The sequence below is a fragment of the Fopius arisanus genome, unplaced genomic scaffold (genome assembly GCF_000806365.1).
Source record: "Fopius arisanus strain USDA-PBARC FA_bdor unplaced genomic scaffold, ASM80636v1 scaffold00315, whole genome shotgun sequence".
NCBI lineage: Eukaryota > Metazoa > Arthropoda > Insecta > Hymenoptera > Braconidae > Fopius > Fopius arisanus.
This window is the reverse complement of record NW_011888054.1, coordinates 7,907-21,219: the sequence shown is the minus strand read 5'-3', so window position 1 is coordinate 21,219 and position 13,313 is coordinate 7,907. Positions and strand designations below refer to the sequence as shown.

General features: G+C 41.6%; 1 protein-coding gene across 1 annotated transcript; it reads left to right on the top strand.

Moving 5' to 3' along the window:
• Positions 1-2,094: 2,094 nt before the first annotated feature.
• Positions 2,095-2,723, top strand: LOC105272819 (uncharacterized). The gene is made up of 2 exons (XM_011315044.1): positions 2,095-2,170; positions 2,258-2,723. The coding sequence occupies exons 1-2, from the start codon at positions 2,150-2,152 to the stop codon at positions 2,666-2,668; spliced, it is 432 nt and encodes a 143-aa protein (XP_011313346.1). The 5' UTR covers positions 2,095-2,149; the 3' UTR covers positions 2,669-2,723.
• The last annotated feature ends 10,590 nt before the right edge of the window (positions 2,724-13,313 follow it).

Sequence of the window (13,313 nt, the reverse complement as noted above, 5' to 3'; positions counted from 1 at the left end):
AAATGTAATTTTTAGACCCTGTCCGTACGTATGTATGTATGTGTGTATGTATGTGACAAACGTTTTTTTCAATTTGTTAAAATTTTTTTGAATTGCGCGCGACTTGATGCATGCAATCTAGTAACTTTTTTTAAAAATGCAGTCACTATCGAGCTCTATCTACCGACATTAATTCGAATTCGTTTCGATTGGTATAATTATTTTCTTCAATTTTTCAAGTTTTTTTTTGAAATTTCGCATTTTGACGGTGATTGAAAAAAAATTGGTGTGAATCAAATCCTGGATGGCTTGAAAAATTCACTCTAGTTTCTTTTGAACCGAGTTCGAAGATGAAAGTGATAGCGACAATAGCTGTTTATTCATTTATTTTTTTTTTAATATTGAAATCTCTTTCGTAAGTCGGAATTTTATGCTCAAAAAGATTTCATGTAAAGTTTTTAACATCACTTTCGATACCAGCCATACCAACAGTACCTTCATGATTACTACCTAGTCATGTGACATCTATTGCCGTCATTACAAATTCAAAATTTTATGTCATTTTTCTGGAAAGTGAGTTTTGTGATGGTTTCTTCGCACTCGTTATGTTTGATTCATTTCATTGGGTATGCATAATTCTTCTACAACAATATCTCAACCAACTTTGAAAGTAATGTGAACAATATTATACAGCCATTCAGTTGTAGAAATCAGTTCTAAAACACTTAGAAGGGAATTAATTATCATTACCAATATAAATGGTAATGATAACAAAGTAAATCTCTCTACCTAGAATAGAATAAATATTGCAAGCGGTCATACTTTAGGTGGCACAGCAGCTGGCCTTATCGTCAACATGAAGGAAAAACAAAAATTATGGGAAAAAGCCTTTCGGCATAAAAAACCCAAATTTATTTGAATTGATACACTAATCAAAAAGAATCACGATAAATGGCGTATCCAAAATACACAAAATGTTGTTATTACCCTGAATGATAAGTACAAGCACACATGAATAATACTTTCGATTTGCCGTCTCGGAGGTTGAAATTTCTGGTACGAATCATGGATATATTTTTTTCAATGAATTCGTAGTTTCTTGATTCGAGTCTTGCAGATAATAATTGTATGGAAATGAGAGCTTGACTGTTGATTCAAAAGCAACGGGAATTATCGTTATCCGTCAACATGAAAACCTGACTTTATCCGCCATAGTTGTTACCATGTGACAAAAATCCACCATTTCGCAATTGAATTGATAACGTAAAATTACGTGATGGCTACAATTTGTCGATATCTTCCTTTCGATGAACATTCGCAACAATCAGTTGAAAAGGAAAAGAAAAACTTATGTTGAATTCCTAAAACAATACTTAGATGTTGCATATTTTATTGAAGATTAAAAAAGACGCGGAAATGACTATTGTTCCGAATGGGTGTAGAATTCCCAATCTCGATAAAAAAGGAGAAAAAAAGCGAAAAATCAGTACATTGTTATATCAATTATATATTGCGAATAACGGTTCGGGAGCCAGTTGCTAATTCATTAGAAAAAAAAACTATATGATATCGAATACAACAGCATATCCTACTTGTTCTCACGTTCAACCCTTCGGAGAAGTATCTCAAATAAAAAAAAATGAAATGAAAATTACGCCAAGCACGTAGTTTACTAACCTGACTCACTAACGAGAGTTGATACTAGAAGCGAACAAATCCAATTACAGACATGAATAGAAAAGCCCCTATTGATAATTGTTTAATGAGAGTAATTTTCGATATATCCGGGTACGCCAAGTAGATTGTTTCTAATTGAAAATCGAGTTCTTAATAGCGGCTTTTCTATTCATGTGAGTAATTTAATTTATTTACTTATAGTATCAAATCTCGTTAATAACTAGGGTTAGTTAACTATGTGCTTTGCGAATTTTTTCATTCCATTTTTTTTTATTTGAGGTATTTTTATGAAGGTCTGAAGAAGGGAAAAAACTCCACTTAGCAACATTTTTCCACAATTTTTTTGGGATTTTTTTTTAACTTTCAAAGCTCCATACAATTTACAATATTAACTGAGGAAACATTTATATTTTTTATTTTCCACCTTCCAGATTGTGAAACACGCGAAAAAGCATTGGCCGTTATCTGGTCTCATGAAGCAAAAAGTATCGAAATGTTGATGATTTTTTTGAAGGTAATTATCCTTTATAAAGTATATATTTATGAAAACTAGCAATGCAATTTGTTCAAACTTTTTTATGTTACAATGCATATGTTTCAGACCTCGATAGATTATGCGGCTTACAGTAGTATCATTGGAATTCTTCATGAATGTGTGTCTCCTCGATTACTGAAATCTAAAGCTGAAGATGGTAAAAGGAATACATTAAAGGCATTGAGCAGAGCCACTATTAGTCGACTAATTAACAGTCGAGGAACTGAAGTATTGATCAAAAGTCTGGTGGATTTCAATCCATCTGAAAAGTTGTCGAAGACTCTGCTAAAAGACGTGCTGTGCATTTTGGGGCAAATTGCTAAAAACGATCAGAAATTTGTTATTGAGGTTACATCGCTCAATGCTGTTACAATGTTCCATGCATTGCTCAGGATCCACTATAAAAACCCTCGGATGATGCTGCCGTTTGTTTTTATCTTCAGAAGTTTTTCGAAAAACAGTAATTATATGCATTAATTTTACTGCATTCAATATGTAATTTCGTTTTTCTTAATTACGCTGGTTTCCGTTCTGGCTGTATTGGGTTTTGTCTATTTTCATGTATCACGCGCATCATTTTTTGAGGGAATAAACAGTGCCCAAGTTGCGATCCCACTAACTGTGGAGGAAAAAAATCTATAAAATACATAAGTTGTCCCAGATCAGCCGGAGGTTACGCCTAACGCAGAAAAATTAAAGAGTTTCACAATTGGGTGGAGCTTTCAGGAAGAATTAGAGGATTTTATGAGAATGTAGGGTAGGAAAATCATAAAGGTCGGAAAGTTAATTACCCGGGAAATGACGTCGGACTATTAATCGGGCCGCGAAGCAGGAAGTAGTATGGGAGCGCATCCCAGCCCCGACAGGTTTTGGGAGAACGGCTGTGTCCTCGACGGTGAAATTAAAATTTGGGGGCAAAAAATTATGTCCCCCACCCCACTGTATATATTTTAAATATCCTACCCGCACACCGATCGGAATATCGCCGCTCTGATGTGTGGCGGGGTATACCGTGTATCACCAGAGCATACCCCTAATATCGAGCGGTTTCGGGAGAGTGGCTGATCCCCTGGCTACGTGAGTAGTGTAAGAGCCACTAGGTCGCCTTCCAGCCAGGGTCGCTATGGCCCCACCACCAAACCTGCCGGAGTAGCACCGCTAAGACGTGTGTAAGCGGTGGGGCCATAGCATCGTACGGGCGCGCCCCCCAACCCCAAGCCGTTTTGGGAGAACCGCTGGTCCCTCGGCCGCAAAATTTAAATTTGGTGGTAAAAAATTTAGGACCCCTCCTATGGTCGATGTAGACCCTACCACCGACGCGGCACACATTGTCCCCTATACCCCGATAAATACAATAATTTTACATTACCTTATTCTCCGTTCACCGTCACCAAATCCAAAAAAAGTCACTGAAGTCACTCAATATATACAAAACTTAACATATACAGGCGTGTTTTCGCGCTAGTCTTGCGAACTTCACTATATAACCATCACTCCATATTTAACTACTCTCCTTGATCCTCATCGGACTCGGCGAATAAGGACACCTGAGCCAGTTCTTCATTCTCGGCGTCCCCAGCCAGCTCATATCCAGTTCGCCCCCATATCCAGCCAGCTCATCAGGCAATCCCGAGTGTATTCCTCTGGAGGAATACTCATTGGGAACTGTCCATCTGTCTCCCACCAACCCAGGTGATAAGGTCCACTCCTACCCCGCTGAGGTGTATCGCTCTCCAGGTGGTCTGTCGGGAACACTAAATTGTGCTCCTCGCGGAGATGCCACCGTCGGTCGGGGAGCTGGGGATCCAAGTCGTCGTAACCCGGTCATCGGCGATGAGAATAGTGAATCCGATGGGCGCCCAGGTGGTGTCCTCTGGTGGAGGGTGTTCGCTCGTCCTCGACGGGGCTACTCAGCGGGAATAGAAAATTTTTACCGATAACGTTTTCACGCCAAATACAATAAACACCACTTATGACACGAAAAAAGTTGAGCAGACTTCTTCTCGCGACCGTGGTTCGTTGATGACTGAAAAAAATGGACGCCCGACTTACGACCGATCACTGAGTTGACTACTCACTCTCAAACAATGCGCTGATCCTGCAGTTTTGCACGTGCAATCTGACGTGCTCTCCACAGTAACCCATCCTAGGTATCGAAGGTCAGACTACCCGGCTTCAGGATTGCTTACATTGCGAGCCATGATATCCACAGAGACGCGTTGATACCACATACCTTCATTCGAAGAATCAGCCGATTTAATTTGAAATAATTTCATTTTTAAATAAGTACATAATCAACAATTAAATAAATAAATGTAAAATTGTTATTGTCATGACTGGCACATCTTAAATTTCCGGACAAAATTATTATAGTATAAAAACGAATTTTGCAAGAAATAAAAAATGAATTCTTTCGCCACGGGAAACAACTTGGGCATTTTTCGCGGCCTGCCGCGTTTCGTTTTCGGAGCGTTTTCATATGTCATAGGCAGCATCTTCTCCAAAGATGGTGGTTGAAGGGTGTGCTCCCTCTGCAGTTCTTCTTCCAGAGACCGTATACATCACAGGCACCTTTCCCTTGGGGTGCACCGCTTCAATTTCGGCAATTTGAAACTAACTATGTGGAGTCGCGATACTGACGGAACGTCAATGGGCCTCGTATCTCTAATCAAACATAAATATGAATCACTATGACGGATTTCTAACATATATCGACAATCACAAGCGGATACTTACCGTTTTCTGGCTTGTCCGCATGAGGCACCGTCTCATCAATCCCCTCACGTACAACCTCAACATCATAATACTCAATCTCATAAGTTTCCCGAGTATGCAAACAAGGCTCGTCACTAGTTGTTGTATCAGTCACTCTTTCTAAAAGGTTATCACAGACTGCCTGAATCATGAATGTGAAGCTAGGGGGATATCGAAAATTTTTCCCGATTAGACGCATCTTTTTTCTATGACGATCACTCTATATTGTCTCTAATATCGCGTTTAATTCCCGGACCAAAGCCTTTAAAGCAGCCCTTCGCACTGAATACCCTTCCGTCACAGTCAATATATGTTCACGACCGTTATTAACAGCCCTTTCAAACTCAGAGACTATGACTTCAACAGACGCTACCTCGTTATCAATCCGAAAATCCAACTTTTTCGTCGTTGAATCAGCCTCGCACTGCTCAATTTGACACCTTCTTTTCCTTCGCAGCCTCAAAGATCTCCGGGTTCTTCCCAAATCCATGAAAAAATCTAACACTGATCGAGCAGTACGCCGCCGAACCAGATGAGTATCTAAATGATTGACATACGCAAAGGCCCCTCCTAACATCACGAGTTCTTCAATTCTGAGGTGTAAGCAAAATGCGGCCTATCTATCTTCTATATTTCCTTCCACGTTGACTGAAAAGTGATATACCTATGCATCACCATTCGCAACAAATGCAATGAAGACACTGAGAGGATGGATGAGGGTTTAAATAATGAAATGCTGAAGGCAAAAACATTGTTCTCCATATATACATTCGTTTATTACCCAATCAATTTAAACGATAATGTATACAAAATTAAACGTCTTTGTACATGAATTCACACGGATGATAAGGGCCCTCCAGAAAACGTATAGATAAACGGTCCTCTACAAGCAATCTCGTATGATAGATGTATTCTGCGTGATCGTCCAAAAGATGCAGTTTGATCATATCATTTGATCATATCTTTTCACATCAGAGTGTAATATTACCCGTGTTTCACCGATTGTGTGATTTTTCGACGATTTTGAAAATGCTGACCACGTATCACTTGTTCCCAAGCCACAATTTCATGTTTTGTACTGGTTTGCAGGTATGCGTGAAAAAATAGAGAAATGTGTGAAGAGGTGTATTAATTGTATTTTAAGTGAGCGAAAGCAAGGGAAGCAGGAAGACTTTCTTCATCCAATTGACAAGGGTGATACCCCTCTCGACAGTTTCCATATTGATCACATCGGTCCAATGACATCAACGGAGAAGAGATACAAACACATTTTTGTTGTAGTAGAAGCATTTTCAAAATTTGTGTGGCTGTACCCAACTAGATCGACAGATGCCGCCGAAGTAATCGATCGTTTGACGAGACAATCTGTTGTGTTCCGTAATCCAAGACGGATCATTTCTGATCGCGGAACGGCCTTCACGTCGAACGCTTTTGAAGAATACTGTCGCGAGAATAATATCCAGCATACATTAATTTGTACAGGCCTCCCCAGAGGGAATGGTCAAGTTGAGCGAGTGAATCGCACTCTCATCCCGATGTTAACAAAATTGTCTGCACCAAGACCAGAACAGTGGTACAGACATGTTGACACGGCACAGATGTATTTAAACGCCACACCGAGTAGAAGCACGGGCAAAACTCCCTTCAATTTGCTTTTCGGCACTAAAATGCGTTTGAAAGAAAGTGTGGAAATTCGCGAAATGATTGAAGATGAGTGGATTCGTATGTTTGAAGAAGATCGTGATGCAATTAAAGCAGAAGCTACGGAAAAAATACGTACAGTTCAAGCCGAGAACTAGAAGAGTTACAATAAGAAACGTAAGCAAGCAGAACTGTATCGTTTGGATGATTTGGTTGCCATTAAACGCACACAGTTAGGACCAGGGTTGAAATTGTCTCCTAAGTTTTTGGACCATTATCGAGTGATTAAGAAATTACGTAATGACCGCTACGTAGTGATGAAAATTGGCGACCATGAGGGTCCAAAAGAGGCGTCGACTTCAGCTGATCACATGAAGCTGTGGTGAGACGAAGATGATGATGATTATTCCGACAAGGAGTAGATGTGACATCTGAGGGCAGATGTTCCTGTCAGGAAAGGCCGAATGTAGTATCGAATATTTCTAATTAAACGTCTAAGCCGGGGAAAAACGTCGAGTCGCGACGACTAGGCGTTGGGGAACTCCCCAGCGGTTTTATATTGTAGTTTTGGGGAATAGTTGAGGCAGTCGGGCCAAATAATTATTACTCGAGTTTATGGGAGGATTTTATTAGGGTATTTCATTAAGGGTTAAGAAGGGACGTAAGTTTAAGTCTAGGAATATGAATAGGAATCTTGGGAATTTACCCAAGATGAAACGGGCAACTGAGGCCCAAGGGTGGCTGGTGGTAGGGGTAGTAACCGAGAGGAGAAAAATGGGAGATGGAAGGAAAAAAGGGCAGAGTGTTTGAGAGGTCGAGAGGAGGTAGAGCATTTTTGGTGATGAAATCCTGAGTGAGGCATTAGACGAAGAGACGTTTTCGAATTTGCTTAAATCGATATGTATATTTTAAGTGAGTCTTTTTATACCAATAACATTGTTAATATCTGCTAGTGATTAAAGTGTTTGTTTAGAGAACCTTTTAGCTGTTTTATCTTTTAAAAAAGTATCCCCACAATAATAATATTGATAGATTAAGTCAGGGCTGGGCAAACTCTGCTCTGAGAGCAAGTCGTGCTCCCGACCTTTATTAGTGCGTAACAAAGGGTGGACGGAAGCCCATTGTATCGGTTGATGGGCCTTTATGACCCATGCCGTAAAGGCCCTTCTCCCCCGTTGGGATCAACCGAAGTGGGGGTGACGCTTAAGAAAAAAAAAAGAGGAAAAATGGAACTCAAGTAAAGGAAACGCAGAGAAATAAGTCAATGAGGAAAATTTCAATTTTTTTTCATTGTGTGCATTACAAAATTAATCAGATGCGCGATAAGTTTTACCCTGCCGGAGGATAAATTCTACCCATAAAACTTCATCAGCCTATCTACCTCTCTTTCTAATACAATAGGTGCAAGACAGAGGCAGAAGACGCAATTATAACGCAATTTATCCCAACGGCCGGGAGGCCCATATTTTTTACAATTTTATTATTCATAACAAATAGCTTAGCCAACGAGTTGAAATTTTACTTGCGCCAATTAATAGAAAAGCCTTTCAAGTATTTTCTGCGAAAATGTCGAATTACTTGACGGAAATTTTCTCGATAAACGAGACTATTGAATCGGTGCGAGAAAATATTTTCCTTTACATCGAATTAATTCGTACCGGTTGGAAATTTATTCATTTTATTTCTCCAAATGGAACTCAGATTTTAAGGCAATATGATTTAGAATTAAGAGGAATTCTCACATCAGCTTATTCAGAAAATTGTTGTTCAGTTTTTGATTTTTCATTTATTTTTTATTAATTGCGACCGACATTTTTCCCAATTTCACCTTTGCCAGACGCTTCATGGGACACTCCCCACCTTAGTACCTGTGAAGCCCCCACTATGCTAGTACTAAGACCCTTATTGTTGAAATGATTGTAAACTTTATTGGATTTCTAATTCGAGTTTATGGCTCTGCTCCGAGCTACCTGGAGATTGCCCATGCCTGGATTAAGTTACTAAACTTTATTCAGATTTCTTTTTTTTGTTTGTATATTAATGTGTGAAAGTTGATGGTCAATTATTTTATTAAAATAAAGATTGTTTATCAATTATTAAATAAATTATTTTAATTTTCTTCTCTCCTAATCCTTAGTCATGATGAAGATGAATATTGTTGTATTCGCCTCCCAGGTACTCTAACTTTGGCGAACTTTTTTTTATTTGATTCGGCAGGTCTTCAAAGTGCTTAGGGTTTTGAATAGAAAACTTGGACAGTCGCCCAGGCAAGAGAATTGCAGCACTATCATCCAAATGGCATATCACAGTTATTCCGTGTCTCGTCTTGATTTTCCAAGCGGAAGTTATGGAGTATAGATGGTTCACTACTGGTTCAGACAACTGGGCGAGTGGAAGTTGTTTCATTTTTTCGTTTATTTCATTGAAAAGAGCTCGATCATGTTCATCGGTAATGTTGGGATCAGGTTGAACATGGCCACTGGATCTATCTTCAGTATACAGGAAAGTCGGACAGCCCTTTTCAATATGTTTGCAAAAATTTTCAAACTTTTTTGGATAATCGTCAAAGAACTTGGTCACTCGATTATTCATGAAAATGGAGTGAATGTTTGACAGATGCAAAATAGTTGCCGCACCCCATTTTGTCTCAGCCTTGAAAGCTGCCGTGATAGTGTACAAGAAATTGTCCTGCAGTTGAAACAACTTGATGACGGGCAGCTCTTGGATCTCTGCGCTAGCGTTGATTACATCGAAATTCAGTTGACCTTCAAACTTCAACTCTGGATCAGAATGAAAGCGTATATTGTTATATTTTCCACCCAAATATTGCAATGTTGGTGACCGCTTGGCAATATATTTTTGGAAATTCTCGAACACCTCGTCATTTTCAGCGAAGAATTTAGCTACCCTTTTATTAACGAAAACGGTCTGAGTGTTTGATAGATGGACAATAACACTTGTGACCTTGGCCGGGGAATTAAAATATAATAATTCCCGGCGAAGGCACGCGGCGGTAACGCGTGGCAAGGGGAATGAATATATCGGGAGTGGGAGCCAACGGTGGCAGGTTTGTCTATTTCTCTTAACCTAATTCTTAACCTACTTACATCTAAAAACAAGTCATTATTAGGGGCAGAGGAGGGGCTAAAAAAGTGCCTCGTCACACACTCTCTCCATATTTTGTGTTCACCTAACGAGCCGCTGTGATTTCATAGAAAGAGTTGGGATTCAGGTCCGAGAGCTTCACCAGGGGAAGATCTTTCAATGCTCCCAAAGCGTTGATCTTGACAAAATTCATGATGTTTTTTCCTTAATCAAGTCGCGAATAAACAACGAGGACGTAACTTTTTACTTTTTTACTTCTCAGGATACAGCTTGAAAGCAACTTCAACGTTTTCTACACTTATAGTTGTTCACTGAGAACGGTTGATTAAGTGATGATGATGATGATCAAATTTTCGGGGATGATATATACGCAATCCCCACTCTATCTCTACTAACTGATCATAACAATAATACGTATATGTTATTATTTATAATGATCAGCCGGGGGAATATTATTAGTAAGGATAATGAAGATGACGTGATATATATTATGAACATAGAAGTTCTAACATGGTTGAGCTAAAAATAGTCTGGATTATTTTAATTCCCACGAGCCACGTGGTTAATATCATTGGATGCGGCATGTTTGAAGTCTCAAGTGGGGTCAGGTGGCCCATGCCGGTCCCGACATGCTTTGTAAGGGCGGGGGAGGGGGGTGAATGTCAAGTGGGGTCAGGTGGCCCATGCAGGTCCCGACATGCTTTGTAAGGGTGGGGGAGGGGGGTGAATGTCAAGTAAGGTCAGGTGACCCATTCCGGTCCCGACACGCTTTGTAAGGGTGGGGGAGGGGGGTGAATGTCAAGTGAGGTCAGGTGATCCATTCAGGTCCCGACACGCTTTTTGGGGGTGGGGTATATGTCAACCTCCCACCCACCGAGTCTTCAGGTAAACAACTGATTTTCACCTGCTAATCAACGAACTAATCAAACCATCAATTAATAGATGATCCAATGATTCATTCATGAGACCGCGAATTAAAACCGCACATTAAACCGGGAATTAAAACTGCGAATTAAACCCGCGAATTAAAACGGCGACATAAAAATGCCAATCCGCCGATTCAACCACCATTTTACAAAGTATATGCAGGCTGTCCTCGTCTACCTCAAGGCATAATCTGCAGCGGGCATCGCTTCCGATGCCCATGTTTTTGCAGTGTGCCCTAAACCTACCATGTCCAGTGAGGAGCCTGATTGTGGTGCTCAGTTCCTCTCTTTTCATGTTGAGTAGCTTTTCTGCCCTTTCCTTGTTTAGGGTTGGCATGAGGGCTTTGGATTTTCTGCAGGTTGTGATCTGCTTCCATCGCCCTTGGAGTTCCTTCCAGAGTTTGTTTTTAATTTGAGACATTCCGGTAGTGAAAGGGACTCCCACTGTCATGACCTGGTCGTCATTTGACGCCCCATGACAAGCCAGTTGGTCCGCTATCTCGTTTCCTTTTATGCCTTTGTCGCCCGGGACCCATGCCAAAGTTATTTTATTAGTTGCCCCAAGTGCTTCTGTAGCTGCCATCGTCTCCCAGACCAGCTTCAATTCGGTGCTTAGTTTCTTTAGGGCTTTGATGGCAGCTTTGCTGTCCGACCAGACATATACATGTTTTCTTGAGGTCGGTTTTGATAGGAGAAGCTTTATGCAGTTTTCAATTGCAAGGATTTCTGCCTGAAAAACAGTGGCCAGGGGTCCAATGGACCAGCTGTCTCTGTGGTTTTCTTTTGGCCCGTATAGCCCTGCACCGTATGGGTGTCCACGACCCGAGCCATCCGTGTACCAGTGTATTACATTGCCACCTGGGGATTGTTTTACCATTTCCCAGTCCTCTCTGTCAGTTATATAGGTCTTGAAGCCCTTCCTGATCAGGTACCTCCTGGTTGGTCTATCCTGATCTATGTTCAGGGGGCTTCTCTTCAGTATATCGAGCTTGGCATGTGCTTCACTTGACTGATTCCATTCCCCCCTGGCATCTCAGCCTATAGGCGGTTGCCTCTGCCTTGTACAGTACAGCTAGATCAAGTGGTGGTGTGTTCATTGCCACTTCCAAGGCTACGGCCGGTGCGGTTTTCATCGCCCCAGTTGCAGCCCTGAGGAAATTTGCCTGGAGTGCTTTTAACTGGTTCTTAGTCCCAACCTTCCTTACCCTGGGTCACAATATCACAGCAGCGTACATAAGCCTTGGCAGTAGTACCATCTTGAATAGCCATAGGCTGATTCTGGGGTTGAAACCCCACGTCCTTCCTATGGCTCTTTTGTAAGCCCAGAGTGAGGCATATGTTTTGCCCATCTGTGTGGCTATGTGTTGTTTCCAGTGAAGCTTGGTGTCCAGAGTTACTCCTCGGTACTTCACTGAACTAGCGTAAGCGATATCCACTCCTCCAATTTTAATAGGTCGTGGAGTGACCACTTTAGATTTTCTGGTGAAGATCATGGCAGACCTCTTTCCAGAATTAACTGTTAGTTTCGTTTCTTTACACCTTTCCTCCCGTATTCTCACAGCACGGATTTGTCTGTCTCTTTGAATTTCGAGGAAGTTTCCCCTGGCGACAATGGCTATGTCGTCAGCATAGCCGTTCACCAGAAAGTTCTCTTCTCTCAATTTATCTAGAAGGTCATCGACAACTAGGCTCCACAGGAGTGGAGACAGGACTCCACCCTGTGGACAACCCTTGGTCGGGTGCCCTTCTACGTGTGAGCCGTTGTGTGTGGCAGTTATTTTCCTGCTCTCCAACATGCTTTTCGTCCAGTCAATGATGCGGACTGGAAAATTTTTCCTCGACATGGCCCTTGTTATGACCTCGTATTTAGTACGATCGGAGGTGCCCTCGATGTCCAAAAATAGGCTGAGTGCCCAGCCCTTTCCCTCTTTCTGTTCCACAATCTTGGCCACTAGGTGATGAAGGGCCGTTTCCGTCGACCTGCCTGCCCTGTAGGCATATTGTGAGAGTGATAGCCGTTTCTCAACAAGTAGTGAGCTCTTTATGTAGTGATCCACCATTTTGTCCAGTGTCTTCAAGATGAAGGAGGTGAAGCTGATGGGTCTTTCGTTCAGGGTCCCAGAATAATGTCGATCCCCCTCTGCAAGAGAATTGGGTAGACTCCATCGGGTCCCGGTGCTTTTAGGCGTTCAAAGGTGTTGACGGCCCACTCTACCCCTTGTGGGTGGACTATCTTAGCTGCCAAGGCCCATTCCTGCGGCTTGTAGGTGCCTCTACGTATTTCTGTTCCTTGTCTCATATCCCCCGAGTTCGTGAACCACGGGAATTCACCAGGTAAACAATAGATTATTTTACCTGTCAATCATCGAAATCAATCAATCAACTGATTAATTAATTATTCAAACCGCGAATTAATACACCACCCACCCACCTATTTTTCACCCCCACTCCTTTAATTAACCCTTTCACAAAATCACCCACTCCCCCCATAGTACACTACACCCATTCACCTATTTCACACCCATTCTCACCTATTCCTTCCCCGCACCCCTTGCTGCTTGCCATTGCACTCACGCCGGCCCGCAACCCATGATGGACGAAGAGGATGAAAACCCTGCACCCCCCCAGTTCCCCTCGCTTCCACAAGCCAAGAAGAAGGAAATTGGCGAAAAGGCGAAAAACCCCCCAGCCCCCCC

Bases quoted from the DNA above. Each gene is read 5' to 3' on its own strand.
- LOC105272819 (XM_011315044.1), top strand. From the start codon at position 2,150: ATGTTGATGATTTTTTTGAAG. The intron at 2,171-2,257 runs GTAATTATCCTT...CATATGTTTCAG, and splicing joins TGTTGATGATTTTTTTGAAG to ACCTCGATAGATTATGCGGC.